Source organism: Dasypus novemcinctus, chromosome 3, assembly GCF_030445035.2.
Source record: "Dasypus novemcinctus isolate mDasNov1 chromosome 3, mDasNov1.1.hap2, whole genome shotgun sequence".
In the NCBI taxonomy this organism is placed as follows: Eukaryota; Metazoa; Chordata; class Mammalia; order Cingulata; family Dasypodidae; genus Dasypus; species Dasypus novemcinctus.
This window is the reverse complement of record NC_080675.1, coordinates 59851419-59867133: the sequence shown is the minus strand read 5'-3', so window position 1 is coordinate 59867133 and position 15715 is coordinate 59851419. Positions and strand designations below refer to the sequence as shown.

The 15715-nt window shown below is 41.4% G+C and overlaps 1 protein-coding gene across 3 annotated transcripts in view; it reads right to left on the bottom strand.

The window, feature by feature from the left end:
• Positions 1-15715, bottom strand: part of NID2 (nidogen 2) — a 97542-nt gene that overhangs the window by 19583 nt on the left and 62244 nt on the right. For 2 of the 3 annotated variants that reach the window (XM_004454082.5, XM_012523536.4), the window contains exons 12-13: positions 11314-11433; positions 10305-10532 (exon numbers count right to left, since the gene is read on the bottom strand). In XM_004454082.5, coding sequence (XP_004454139.2) covers positions 10305-10532; positions 11314-11433 — 348 coding nt within the window. The remainder of the gene's footprint in view (positions 1-10304; positions 10533-11313; positions 11434-15715) is intronic. The other variant, XM_004454083.4, reaches the window with a different exon arrangement.

The following is a 15715-nucleotide window of genomic DNA, read 5'->3' as shown; positions in this document are numbered from 1 at the left end:
TAAATAAAGATTAGAATGGAGATAAATGAAATAGAGAATTTTAAAAATAGAAACAACAAAGTTAAAAACTGCTTCTATGAATTGATCAATAAAATTGACAAAGATGGTGGCAGAGTAAGGTGCTTCTAGAGTCAGTTCATGCTACAGGGCATTCCTAATCACCCAGTGTTGTCTAAAGCACCTATTTGGGGGCTCTAGGAGACCAGAATAGCATCCTGTACCATCTATGAAAAAAAGAAAGGAGGGAACTGCCCATGTGCAGAGAACATTCATTAGTAGAGCACTCCATGCCATGGAGGCCAGTGCCCATACTCCACTGGCGGCACAAGCTACCTCAGGATCTATTCCATGGCTGGAACTGGAAGCTCCACTCTCCAAAAATGGGGGAGAAAGAGAAGTTGGGCACCAACTTCAGCTACTGATTAGTAAATTGGATGGGCTAAAGTATAATCCTAAGAACAGCTAAAGTTTGATCCTGTCCAAGTCAGAAAGAGGCTGGTAGCTGCCATTTAACTCTGCCCCTAGCATGAGGGGAAGTTGGGCCAACTGAAAATCACAATGCTGGTAAAGACTGGCTTCTTTTCATCCAAGTCAGATTGCAGCTCTAGCCTAAGCCCCAACACTACCTCTGGCAGGGAGGAAGCTGGGGGACCTGAGCCAGCCTCTCCAGGTAACTGCAGGTACATTTGGCTGGCACTGGCTGAATAGTCAGAAGTCTACTGGGGCAACTGCAGACATTTTGGACCCACACTGCATAGATTGCTGCCCACGCCTGCAGTTCCATCCCCACCCCAGGTAGGGGAAGAAGGGATGTGAAGTTTCATCAGTCTCTGGACAACTACAGTCTAGGTCTGCACAAATTGGATTATTATACGTGGCTATGGCTCTGTCCCTACCCTTGGCAAAGGAGAAAGTTGGGAGAAGCTTCATTGGTCCCTGGGGCAATGTGAGCAGCTTGAGCCTCCACAGCTTACAGCAACTATGACATCCTAGGCTCCTACTACACAACCAACAAGGGACAAAGAGCAGTAAGTCCTAAACTAAAGAAAAAAACTTGCACCCAGAATACTCTAGTAAGCCAGATGCCAAGACACCAACAAAAAATTAAAATCCACACCAAGAAACAGGAAGATATGGCCCAGTTAAAGGAACAAGATAAGCATCCAGATAACATAAAGGAGTCGAGATACCTATCATAAATGTTCAAACAAATTTCATTAATAAATTCAGTGAGATGGCTAAAGAGATTAAGGATATTAAGAAGACATTGGGGGAAGAGGATTTGGCTTAACTGATAGAGTGTCCACCCACCATATAGGAGGTCCAGGGTTCAAACCCAGGACCTCCTGACCCATGTGGTGAGCTGGTCCACACACAGTGCTGATACGTGCAAGGAGTGCCATGCTATGCAGGGGTGTCCCCTGCATAGGGGAGCCCCACATGCAAGGAGTGCACCCCGCAAGGAGAGCTGCCCTGGCAAAAAAAGCACAGCCTGCCCAGGAGTGGCACCGTGCACATGGAGAGCTGACGCAGCAAGATGACTCAACAAAGAGAGACACAGATTCCCAGTGCCACTGACAAGAATGTAAGTAGACACCGAAGAACACACAATGATTGGACACAGAGAGCAGACAATGAGAGTCAGGGGGAAGGGGAGAGAAATAAATTTTTTAAAAAATCTTAAAAAAAAAAAAAGACATTGGATGAGTACAAGGAAGAATTTGAAAGCATACATAGAAAAATAGCAGATCTTATGGGAATGAAAGACCCAATAAATGTAATTAAAAATACACTGGAATCATATACCAGCAGATTTGAGAAGGCAGAAGAAAGGATTGCTGAGCTTGAAGAAATGTCTTCTGAAAGCAAACATTCAAAAGAATAGATGAAGAAAAGAATGAAAAAAAAATGAACAGGGTCCCAGGGAACTAAATAATAGCAAGAGGCATGAAAACATATGTGCCATGGATGTCCCAGAAGGAAAAGGGAAGGAAAAAGGGGCAGAAGTAATATTTGAAGAAATAATGGTAGAAAATTTCCCAACCCTATTGAAGAGCATGGATATCCATGTCCAAGAAGCGCAATGTACTCCTATCTGAATAAATCTGAATAGACCAACTCCTAGATATATATTAATCAGAATGTAAAATGTCAAAGACAAAGAGAATTCTGAGAGCAGCAAGAGAAAAGTAATGCAAGATTGCTTGTAAGAGATACCCAATAAGATTAAGTGCCAATTTCTCATCAGAAACCATGGAGGCAAGAAGACAGTGGTATGATATATTTAAGATACTGCAAGAGAAAAACTTCCAGCCAAGAATTTTATATCTGGCAAGACTGTCTTTCAAAAATGAGGTTGAGTTTAGAATATTCACATGTAAACAAATTGAGAGTTTGTAACCAAGAGACCAGCTTTGCAGGAAATGCTAAAGGGTGTGCTACAGTTTGAAAAGAAAAGACAGGATAGAGCGGCTTGGAAGAGAGTCTAGAAATGAAGATTATATCAGTAAAAGTAACTAAAGGTATCAAAAGGGTGGTGGAAATAAAATAAGAGAGATAAAAACCAAATATTTAGGAATAAACTTAACCAACAATGTAAAGCACTTGTATTCAGAAAACTACAACTCCTTGTTAAAAGAAATTTTAAAAAGACCTAAATAATTAGAAGAACATTCCATGCTCACAGATTGGAAGACTAAATATCATTAAAATGTCAATTCTGGGAAGCAGATGTGGCTCAAGTGATAGCACTTCTGCTTACCATATGGGAGGACTTGGGTTCGATCCCTGGGGCCTCCTGGAGAAAAAGAAGAGGAGAAAGCATGCCTGTATGGCAAGCCAATGCCCATTCAAGTGCCCACATGGTGAGTCAGTGTCCGCACGAGTGCCCGTGTGGTGAGCCAGTGCAAGTGAGTCACACAGCAAAATGATGATGCATCAAAAGAGAGACAAGGATAGAGTCAAGGTAAAGCACAGCAGAAACCAGGAACTGAGGTGGCACAATTGACAGGGGATGTCTCTCCCCATCAGAGGGCTCCAGGATCAAATCCCAGTGAATCCTAGAGGAGAAAAAATGAGAAGAGAAGACAACACAGACAGCACAACAGGAGGGTGGAGGAGGGGAAGGGGGAAAAATAAATAAATCTTTAAAAATAAAAAAGATGTCAATTCTACTCAAATTGATATACAGATTAAATGAAATCCTGATAAAAGTTCCACCAGCATTTTTTAAATAAATGGAAAACATGATTATCAAATTTATTTGGAAAGGTAAGGGGTCCTGAATAGCCAGAAACATTTCAAAAAGGAAAAGTGAAGTCAGAGGATTAACACTTCTGGACTTTAAATCATATCCCAGCTATAGTAGTAAAAACAGCATGGTATTGGCATAAAGATAGACACATAGACCAATGGAACTGAACTGATGGTTCAGAAACAGACCATCACATCTAGGGTCAAGTCATTTTTGACAAGGCTGTCAAACCTACCCAGCTCGGGCAGAACAGTCCATTCAATGAATGGTGCTGAGAGAACTGGATATCCATAGCCAAAAGAAGGAAAGAAGACCCTTACCTCATACCTTATACAAAAATTAACTCAAAATGGATCAAAAACCTAAATATAAAAGCAAGAACCATAAAGCTTCTAGAAGAAAATGTAGGAAAATATCTTGAAGACCTGGTGGTAGGTGGAGGATTCTTTTTTTTTTTTAAGATTTATTTTATTTGTTTCTCTCCCCTTCCCCCCCACCCCCCAGCCCCAGCTGTCTGTTCTCTGTGTCTATTTGCTGCATATTTTTCTTTGCCCGCTTCTGTTGTTGTTAGCCACATAGGAATCTGTGTTTCTTTTTGTTGCGGCATCTTATGGTGTTAGCTCTCCATGTATGTGTGGTGCCATTCCTGGGCAGACTGCACTTTCTTTTGCGCTGGGCAGCTCTCCTTTCAGGACGTATTCCTTGTGCGTGGGGCTCCCCTGTGCAGGGGACACCCCTGCATGGCAGGGCACTCCTTGTGTGCATCAGCACTGCACATGGGCCAGCTCCACACGGGTCAAGGAGGCCCGGGGTTTGAACCGTGGCTCCCATGTGGTAGATGGATGCCCTAACCACTGGGCCACGTCCGCTTCCCAGGTGGAGGATTATTAAAGGAGATAAGAGGAGGACTGAGATGGACTACTGATGTTTAATGTGTGTAGATGTTTTAATTAATTTTCTTGTAAAAGTATGGAAATGTAGAGAGTTGATAGTGACACATTATAGTGAGTAATAGCTGGTTTATAAATGGGAATGTGGCTGAAAATGGATGTAACTGCCCATTAAAAGAAAGCTAGAGAATAATGCAGGGACTGAATAACACAGTAAATCCAGAGGTGGATGAGAATTGTGGTTGACAGTACAGATGCAAGAGTGTCCTTTGTGAGTTAGAGCAGAAATACATAACTATTACAGCATGGTGGGAATGCGGAGAAGCATGGGAAAAATACAAGCAGAGTGACCTATAGACTGTCGTTAACAGTAATAATGTAAAATCCATGCATCTATGCCAAAGGTGTTCTGTGTTGATAATGGGGGAGTATGGAAAAAGTGTGCCAAATGTTCGCTATGGACCTGGTAATAGTCTGATAACATTATCTCATAATCTCTAACTAATGTTCCACCACGGTGTGGTGTTGATAGAAGGGTGCTGTATGGAATTCTGCACATGTGCATGTTTGTTTTGTAAATTTACAACTTCTGTCATAAAAATATATTGAAAAAATAATAAAAGGGTGGGTTGGGGGAAAATACACTAAATGTAAGGTAAGGGCTATAGTTAGTAGTAAGATTTTGACAATATTCTTTCATAATTTGTAAAAAATGTCTTATAGCAATGCAAGGTGTTGGTGGTAGGCTGATGTCTGAGACCCCTGTATGATGTTATGCTTGTTTGCTTTGTAAGTTCACAACTTTTAATACACACTTATTGTTTATGTATGTTCATGTATAAATGCTACACTACTACTACTACTACTACTACTAATAGGGTGGATTGCGGGAAAATACACCAAAATGAAAGATAAAACAATTGACAAACCTTTTGCCAGAATGACAAAGGCAAAAAAGATAGAGAACACATATAATTAAAATCAGAAATGAAAGGGGAGTGGGTCATTACTACTGACTCCCTGGAAATAAAAAGGACTATAAGATGATACATGAACAACTGTACACCAACAAACTGAATAACCTAGGTGAAATCAACAAATTCCTGGAAACACACAAAATACCTACACTGTCTCAAAAAGAAATAGAAGATCTCAACAAACCAATATGTAGTAAAGAGATTGAATTGATCATCAAAAACGTCCTAACAAAGTAAAGCCCAGGACCAGATGGCTTCACAAGTGAATTTTACCAAACATTCCAAGAAGTAATACCTATCCTGCTCAAAGTCTTCAAAAAAATTAAAGAGTAAGGAACACTCCTTAACTTATTCTATGAGGCCAACTTACCAAATTCAGATAAAGATACATCAAGAAAAGAAAAATACATGGGAAGCCGACTTGGCTCAACAGATAGAGCATCTGCCTACCACATGGGAGGTCCAGGGTTCAAACCCCGGGCCTCCTTGACCTGTGTGGAGCTGGCCCTCGCGCAGTGCTGATGCGCACAAGGAGTGCTGTGCCACGCAGAGGTGTCCCCCGTGTAGGGGAGCCCCATGCGCAAGAAGTGCGTCCCATAAGGAGAGCCGCCCAGCGCAAAAAAGAGGAAAAGAAAAATACAGACCAATATCCCTTATGAATATAGATGCAAAAATCCTCAACAAAATACTCACATACCTAATTTAACAGCACATCAAAAGAATGTACGTCATGATCAAGTGGGATTCATCCCAGGTATGCAAGAGTGATTCAAAATAAAAAAATCAAATAATAGAACAAAGGAAGGAAAAGCACATGAACATCCCTATTGAAATGAAAAGGTGTTTGACAAAATCTAGGACCTCTTCTTGATAAAAACACTTAGAACACTAGGAATAGAAGGAAACTTCTTCAACATGATAAAGGACATATAGGACAAACCCACAGCTACCGTCGTACTAAATGGTGGAAAAACTGACAGCTTTCCCTGTAAAATCAACATTGCACTGGACGTTCTAGTTATAGCAATTAGGCAAGAGAAAGAAATAAAAGCATCCAAATTGGAAAGGAAGAAGTAAAACTTACCCTAATTAGAGATGACATGATCCTACATACAGAAAATCCTGAAATATGTACAACAAAGCTACTGGAACTAATGAATTAATTCAGCAAATGGTGGTGTTCACGATCAACACCCAAAAAACAGTGGTGTTTCTATATACTAGTAATGAACAATAAGAAAATCAATTAAAAAAATCCATTAAAAAAATAGCAACTACAATAATGAAATATCCAGGAATAAACCTAACCAAGGAGGTACAGGACTTGTGACTTGTACTCAGAAAACTATAAGACATTCCTAAAAGTAACCAAAGAATACCTAAACAAATGAAGGATATTCCATGTTCATGAATTGCAAGCCTATATTGTTAAGATGTCAATGCTACCCCAAGCAATTTACAGATTCAGCCCAATCCCAGTCAAAATTCTAGCAACGTCCTTTGCAGAAATGGAAAAGCCAATCATCAAATTTATATGGAAAGCTAAGGGGCCCCAAAAAGCCAAAAACATCCTGTAAACCCAAATACACACACACACACAAGTTGGAGAACTTGCACTTCTTATTCTTAAAACTTACTACAATGTCCCAATAATCAAAATAACCCAGTACTGGCACAAAGACTGACATATAAGATAGATCAGTGGCCTTGAACTCAGAGTTAGAAATCAATCTTCACATTTATAACTAACTGGTTTTTTGACAAGGATGCCAAGCCTCCTCAATGCAGAAAGAGTCTCTTCAACAAATGGTGCTGGGAAAACTGGATGTCCGTGTGCAAAAGAATGAAGGTGTGGTTCCCTACCTCACACCTTATTCAAAAATCAAGTCAGAATGGATCATAGACCTAAATATAAGAATCAGACCTATAAAACTCCTAAAAGAAAACATAGGGAAGCATTTTTCAGGACCTCGTGTTAGGCACTGGTTTTTCAGATTTTCTACTCAAAGCACAAACAACAAAAGAGAAAACAGATAATCAGGACCTTATGAAAATTTAAAAATTTTGGACTTTGAAGGACTTCAACATCAAAGTAAAAAGACAACATACACAATGGGAGAAAGTATTTTATAAACACATATCCAATAAAGCTTTAATATCCCAGATATATACAGAAATCCTATAACTCAACAATAAAAAGAAAAACAACCCATTTCAAAGTGGGCCAAAAAGCACATGAAAAGGTGCTCAACATCCCTCACTATTAGGAAAATTCAAATCAAAACTACAACGAGATACCTCGCACCCACTAGAATGGCTATTATTAAAAAAAAAAAAAAGGAAAATTACAAGTAGGGGAGGATAGAAACAGTCTTTGATTGCTGATAGGAACATACAATGATGCTGCTACTGTGGAAGACAGTTTGCTGATTCCACAGAAAGCTAATATAGAATTACCATACAACCTGGCAATTCCACTTCTAGATATATACCCAAAAGATTTGAAACAGGGACTCAGACAGGTATTTGCACACTGATGTTCATAGCAGCATTAGTCACAACTGCCAAAAAAGTAGAAGCAACTAAAATGTCCATCAACTGAGGAATGGATAAATAGAATGTGATATTTACATACAACGGAATATTATTTTGTTGTAAAAATGAAGTTCTGATACATGTGACAGCATGGATGAACCTTAAAGACATGATGATTGAAATAAGCCAGACTCAAAAGGACAAATATTGTATGACCTCATTGATATGAAATAATAAGCAAACTTTGAGTCAGAATCTAGAATATAGATGACCAGGGGGATAGGATGAGGGCAGGAAATCAGTTGTTAATACTTAAGTTGTGCAGAGTTTCTATTTGAGTTGATCATAAAGTTTTGGTAATGGATGGTGGTGATGGCAGCACAATACTATGAATGTAGTAAGTGGCACTGAATTATAGGCTTGAATTGGTTAAAAGGGGAAAGTTTTGGTTGTATATGTTACTAGAACAAAAACTTTTTAAAAACATGGGACTATGCAACACAAACGATGAACACTGCAATAGCCTCCTCACTGGTTTTCCTGCTTCCACCCTCCTCCCTGCCACTGCCCAGTATGAGGTCAACCAAAAGCCCAGAAGAGTCCTTTTAAAACACGTACTCATTTCATGTTGCTTTTTGCTCACAACCTTCCACTTCAACTAACAAAGTTGGAAACATTACTATTGGGCTCCAGCACCTATAATTCCTATGGGAAACTAGGAAGATGGTAAATAAATTCCTCAGAGGTCAAAGCCACCTAGCTCAACTCTAAGACTCATCTGGTTTGGAGAAAGCCACCATCCCTCACGACCCATGGAAAGCAAAGTTCTTTTTAAGATCATATGGTGAGTAGGATCCTGACTTTCTCAGCCAGGTGTATCACAGGGAACTCAGAGAAGATGTCATTTCCTCAAATGCTGATCATCTACTGTAAGGTGGGATTCCCAACACTGTCCTGACCTCACACTCCAAATTGAGAGCTTCAAGGGATCACCCCACTAGGCAGATGTCTTTATTTGGAATGCAGACACACAACAAAGTCAACTCCTGGGAAACGGGTGTTTCAAATCTTACATGTGTGCATCCCTCTCATTTGCACTATTGGGAACTACTTCGTTCCTAATCCACCACAGATTTATTCCTCTTCTGTTTTCAGTTGGTAGGGGTTTAAATATTTTAAATATCTTGGGCACAATGTGTTCCCACACCCTTCAAACTCACCCAGTTATGCAGATGAGCCTAATCAGAAATGGCAGCCAAAGCCAATCCAGTGCCAAGAGAGAAGTGTGGGTCCATGGGGAAAAGTTTGCAGAGAGGAATGTGTCCTTATTTTAGTCATTAACTTACAAGTCTATTGGCTCCCTCCTGAACCACTGTCCTTAACATACACTTGCCTTGAAAATTTTTTAGAATTCTGAACTCTTCCCTTAAGGCACTCTCCAACCATCTGATTTCTTCAAATCCCAGCTGGAGTTAAAACCAAAACTTTTCAGAAGAGAAGGCATAAGCAAAAAAGGATTTTTCTATACTTTTTTCTACCTGCAGGAAAGTTTCCCAAAAAAATGGATAGAGAGAAGAACTAGGAGTGTCATTGTGGAAACAAGAACAAATATATCTACATCAAGCATTACCAATTTGTACCTATAAGGATGTTAGAGTTACTAAAGTCCTGCCCACAAGGATTAACATTATTGAAAGGACTATAATTTTTGATACTTCAGCAGCCCCTTTAATTTTTATATGTTAAAACAAAGACCAATGCTTATGGGACAATTCTCAAGAGTAAAAGTGGATCTTTGAGTAGCAACCTAATGGATATAGGAATCATTTTGGGTAAAACGGTATCAAACCAACCCTACATTCTTCATAATAAACTTCTGTATTTAATGAAAGTTCTTCCCACCTCTGAACAATTCAAATACAGACAGTAAGGAGCAAAAACTGACTTGGCAACCTGTTGTTGGCATATACGGCAAACATTTGATAACCAGGCACTAGTACTCAGATAATAACAGTGACCATCATCATCTCAGATCATGTGGGCTAACAAAACAGATCCCTGTGCCTCTTCTGAAAGTGGCTGGGGCCAAAGTTGTGCTGAGCTGGGCCAGAGAGGATTGGGGTTATAAGGCTAGAACAATAAACTGTATCCAACCACAAGTGGCAAACATATTTTTCCTGTGATAGAAACACAGCCTTCAGATTGTTCTTCAATTCAGAATGCAGAGCAAGTGCGATAAAGTTACAGAAGAAGGTAGTTTTCCTTCTGGGCAAAAGTCTGGTCTGGCAAGATCCTCTGGCTCTCTCTAAGCTACTATAACAGTTGCAGGGCAGGCACCTCAGCTGGCCCTACACGTTCCATCTCAACTTCCAGTCCTGTACTAGACAAGGGTCTAAGAAGCTGGAGTTCAAAGTGTAACAAGATCAGATGTGTGTGTGTGTGTGTATACATCTCCATAATATGAATGTAACATAGAGTATGCACATGTCATGAAAATGCTCCCAGGAGGAAACAGACCATGAAAGGATGGTCAATGGCTCTGAGTCCACATGGTCTGGGTAGGGGCATAATCTTCACATCATCAGTGCCATTCTGCTTCTTGAACCCACAGCCTAAGCCGGTACAAGATTTCTCTCCTAGTTGGCTCACCTGGTGGTCCACAGTGAGGCGGGGTGGAGCCGGGAGGAGTCCGGGTGCCAGGAACTTCATGACCATCAGGGTCCACGCACCAGCAGAAGCCTGTGCTCCCATGACACTGCAGTGGCAGGAAGTTGCCCTGCTCATCACACTGGGGGATTTGGGGATGGGACCCAGGATAGGCAGCTTGTGCCTGGGCATAACGCTGCTGGTGTACACAGGGCTTCAGTCCTGAGTCTTCTGGGACCAGGGCAGAGGTAGACACAAAGAAGAAATAAAAGGCATTGCAACCCATCCACTTTCACCATCCAACCTCAAAGTCTCCTGGGCTGAGACATTTTCTCCCCTATAACTGGAAAACACCATAGCATGGGAAAAATTGCAATGCACTGGGATTTTAGAGCCTGGATTCTTATTTTAGCTCTGTTACTATCCAGTTTCTCTCCAATTCTCACAGTTTACCCTGTAAGTCCCTAGCAGTCTATAAATAGTAAGGTAGTTTGTCCATCAGCCCAAAGGGTTCTACTACTGTCTGGGTAAAATCAGCAGCAACCCATAGCTTCCATCCAAACTTCTCAAAAGATTTTGGAGAAAATAATTAAAACCCCATTCATCCCCTGCAGTCCAGGGTTTAAGTCTGAGAAGCTCCAGGTCAGTGGTAGTCACTAGACTACAGTGGTCTGGCTAAGCTCCCCTACAGCGGTCACCATGGGACTTACTCCCAGCTCACTATTGATATGGCTTCTGTTTCATAAGCTTCACATCAAGGCTTCATCTAACTTGTATTCATCAGGGCAAAGCAGATGCCTAGGGCAGTTAAATAGTGCTGCTACTTGGTAGGATGATGGACAGGTCCTACCCTGGGTCTCCAGTGAACTATCAGTACATGAGGCAGCAGGAGGTACCTGGGAAAAAAATTCCAGAGCCTGGATAATCTGCCAAATAAGGCCTCAGACCTGTATAAATTGAGAGTGGACTTAAGTGCTGTAACAAAGAATCACTGAAGGAGCTGGGACCTTACCAGGTATGCACTGAAGTCCATCCCCGTGAAATCCAGGTTGGCAGCGGCAGGAGAAGGAACCAAGGGTATTGTAGCAGGTAGCAGCAGGATGACATCTGTTTTCTGAGCATTCATCAACATCTGCAGAGACCAGGAACAGAGACAGAGATAGAAGAGAGAGGGAAAGAAGGAAGGAAGGAACTGGATGACTCCTGACCATCATTTGTGCTACTACATGGTATTACAACACTTGGAACAACGATGAGTTATCAACTGCAGAGGTCCTGCCTGAAATGGGCTTAGAAAATCTTTAGGCATTAACAAAAAATGTTGACACTTAAAGGCCAGTGTAGCAGAACAAAGCTGAGGAACATGTGAGTTACCCCAAAAGATTAAGAAGTCAGTGTAGAAATCAAACGTGTTGGTCACTAGCAGAAAAATAAAACAAACATCCTGCAGTATGTTTTTAAGGCATCTTTTATCTACAGTGAATTCCAGGAAGTTATAGCCTCTGAACTAACCTTTAGACTATAAATCATTAATTTCCTTTCAGTTACACTAAAGATAAATATATGTAACAATAGTTTTTTTCCTTTCATTGTTGGCACCATCTCCCTACAGCACTCATTTACAGATGCAAAGGACCCAGATAAGACTCCCAAGCACTTTATCAACTAATTTAGAAGCACATTCAGTCTTGTGTAATCAGACTCCTATTATCTAGAACCCCCAATTAACCAGAAATTTTCTTTACCTTCCACTTTCAGAAGAAAAAAGTAAAAGAAAAATATGGTCCAGGTTTTAAAACCACACATAAAAAAGAAAATCTAAATTTGTCAGGCGTATCAGTATAAACAACTCAGGTCTCTACATTCTGCACATGGAACTATGAAGATTCACTTTCATAATATCCCTGAAACAGAAAATTCCTGAATCTTCAAATAAAAGCCAAAGTAATACTCCTTTTATTTACTGAAATTAGCACATGCCAGTAATAGAAAGGCATTGCCCAAAATTCTGAGAGTTGAACTGTTAAAATCAATGCCCAGTCATGTAATAAGCTACCTTAAGAGAAAGTCATACAGAGTAAAAGGAGGAAAAACAAGGGGTGTAGGTCTGATCTAGGCTTGAGTGGAAATGAAAAAAGCAGTTGTCACATTTGCAATAATGTCCAAAAATTTTAAAAAATGCATCAACAGAAAAATTGATGGCCTGGGATGAGCAATGTGAAATAGAAAAAATGAGAGCCCTAAAACAAGTGAATTATATCAGTTTGGTATAGTCCATGCAGAGGTACACAGGATCCAGGAAGCAAGAGTCTCACAGCACTGAATTTGGTGTGACCTGCTGGGAACAGGGGTGGCTCCTCACCAGCCTCCCATATCAGATGAAATCTTCTCTATGGTTATCCCCACACCCTCTCTGACCACACTTTCACTGAGCCACCTTCTCATGACGAAGGTGATTTCCCAGATACCGGTAAACAGATTCTCTGAACGTTCAATGCAGACTGGAGAAGAATCTATACATTGTAATGAATAAATCAGCATCTTGCTTATCCTCGGAGTCTCTGGGGAGATTATTTAGCATAAATCAATTCCTCTGAGCTGAGAAAATTCCTGAATGCTCGACATAATCAAGTTTAATACCAATCAGAGACACTCTGCCTAGGTAATCAATTGGCCTCCTTGGTTACCTTCTTTTTCACCTACAAAAGTAAGAAAGTAGAATGATGAATTTTGTCTGCAAGGTTAGAAACAAAGATTTCCCGGTAAGATCTGCAGATACAATATAAACCAAAGAAAACCAATAACAACAAAACCCCATATTTCTATGCTTGTCAATGTGGATTTTACGTTATCACACTTAACGTATCACACTTACGTTATCACAACCTTGAGGTTGGCCGTCTCTTCAAAAGACAATTCAAATGTGTGATTTGGCAAAGCTGGTGACTGTACAGTTCCTTGGGCTTGGAAAAGTCTGTAAAACTGGCTACGAAACCAAAGCTGACATCCAGCCAAATGCAGGAAATTAAAACTATTCGTAACACATATGCAGAATACTTCTAATAGTAACAGGAACCCCAGGCAATGACAGGAAGCAGGAATTCCTGAGGCACTGAGCCAATCTTTGGAAACTCATAAAGCACTTCTTCTGGTTATTTTTGAGCTAAGGGAAGAGGGGACTTCCCAGAGCTAGCAGATCACTCCTGCTCCTAAAGCCTGTGGCACAGGCTGCAGCCCTGCCTTCCTCCCCACAGGTGCTGCTGCCGTCGGTGTGACGTCCTGGTGAGACGGTGACTGTGACAAGGGTCGAGTGAGGGGACAGACCTCAGGGGGCTGAAGGCAGCACAAGGCAGAACTCCTTGCCTACCAGAAGCTGGGGAAGGTTAAGGTTCCCTGCCTCGAAGTCCTGAACACGGCCCCCGGGGGTGGGGCTCACACCTTTACAGAAAAGCTAGAGCCCAGTCAGCCTCTGCAGGGCCTGCACTCAGCGCCGGCTGTGGCCTCTCCCCAGGAAGGCAAACACGGAAGGGTTTGCCGGAGTCAGGGGTTTATATAAAGAAGGAGAACTCTTCTCTATTTCACGGGATATCAGGTGTCAGGAGAGAAAATATGTAAAGACTTCCATGCCCTAGGCAAGGCAGAAGCGTTCTTTACTAGTGGGGGAAGGAAGCAGCCACTTAGGCTTAACAACCCGTTAGTGGTCTTTAGGGACTGTTAGAGCACTGAAGTCAAGAGAGCAACGTTCAAGGCACAGTAGAGCCTGCTTACCATTCAGACACTGAAAGCTCAGTCCCACCCAATCATCTACTAAACTGTGTTGGAAAGCCTGAGAGGCAGTAATTTAAGCACCTCCCTTATTCTCCTCCTGAGCAATGACGGTTCTGGATAATGGGCCACCTGTAGCCCAGTTTCCTCAGTTCACTGACTGGCTCCTCCTTAGGAATATCCCTCTTCAAGACAATCTGATTATGCCCCCAACAAAACCACCAAGCTCTATAAAGCAAAGAAAACTGTTACTAACATAACTGAGAAATTATCCAGATTGAGAGAAGCTGGACAAGATTTAACTCTAGTTGGATAGAAGCCTCTGGCTAGTGACCCCGACAAGGCTGAGAACTCAAAGGGCAGCCTCTTCAGGGAGCCTTGTTTTTAACAAACCTTGGCTGGAGGAAAACCCACACACCCTCATTTCATTAGTTTGATGGAGTAAAAAAAAAAAAAGGATGGTTCAAGAATGTACACTTTCCTTAAAGTGGAGCCTCCATCAAATATCCTTTGGTCACTGGACACATGCATACTGGGCAGATCATAGATATATTTATATCCATATCTATATTTACATACTGTGAAGATCATGTATTTATATTTATATATTTATTTATTCGGGAGGTCACCTTCATGGTTAGACCAGCTGGATGAACACATGGGACTTTAGAAAAACTATTCATTCTCTCCTAGCCCACAGTCTGGAAGCTTGGACAGCAAACCCACTGGAACTAGATGTGGCAGGATGCCCTCAATGATCCCCACCTCCCAGTATTCAAATCTTATGAAATCCCTTTCCCTCAAGAAACTTGCTTTTAATCAATAGAATAAATCAACATTGATGGGATGATATTTCTGTAATTATGGCTCCCATCTTGCTAGCAGACTCTCTTCTTGCCAGCTTTGACGAAGTAAGCTGCCATGTTGGAGAAGCTTACATGGCAAGAAACTGTAGCTAGCCTCCAGGCAACAGCCAGCAAGGATCTGAGGCCCTCAGTCCAAAAGTCCTCAAAGACCGGAGTCCTGTCAACACCCATGTGATGAGCGTAGAACCACATCCACCCCCAGCAGAGCCTAGAGATGACAGCCCAGCCCTGGCTGCTCCCTTGCTTACAGCTTTCTAAGAGACCCTGAAGCAAAGGACCCAGTCGAGTCATGCCCAGATTCCTGACCCACAGAAACTGTGAAATAACAAATGTATACTGTTGGTTTTTAAAAATTTACTAATTTTTCAATTTTTATTTTTCTGTTTATTGTTTAAAGCCACAAAGTTTTGAGGTCATTTGTTAGGTAGTAAGAGATAATACAGACTTTAGTATTGAAAGTGGGGTGAATATGGGAGTAGTTTTGGAACTAGGCAAAGGCAATGGGCTGAGGCTGGAAAGATTTGAGGAGCACAAAAGTGAAAACTGCTTTGAACAGTTAGTAGAAATCTGAATGTTGATAATGCTGTCAGTGAAGGCTCAGAAATATGTGAGCAGGGAAGCGGCTGTGGCTCAATCAGTTGGGCTCCCACCTACCATATGGGAGGCCCTGGGTTCGCATCCCAGGGCCTCCTTGTGAAGGCAGGCTCGTCTGCACGCTGTGGAGAGCCGCTGGCCGCAACAAAAAAGGGAGACAAGTGAAAACATAGAAGAGTACGCAGTGAA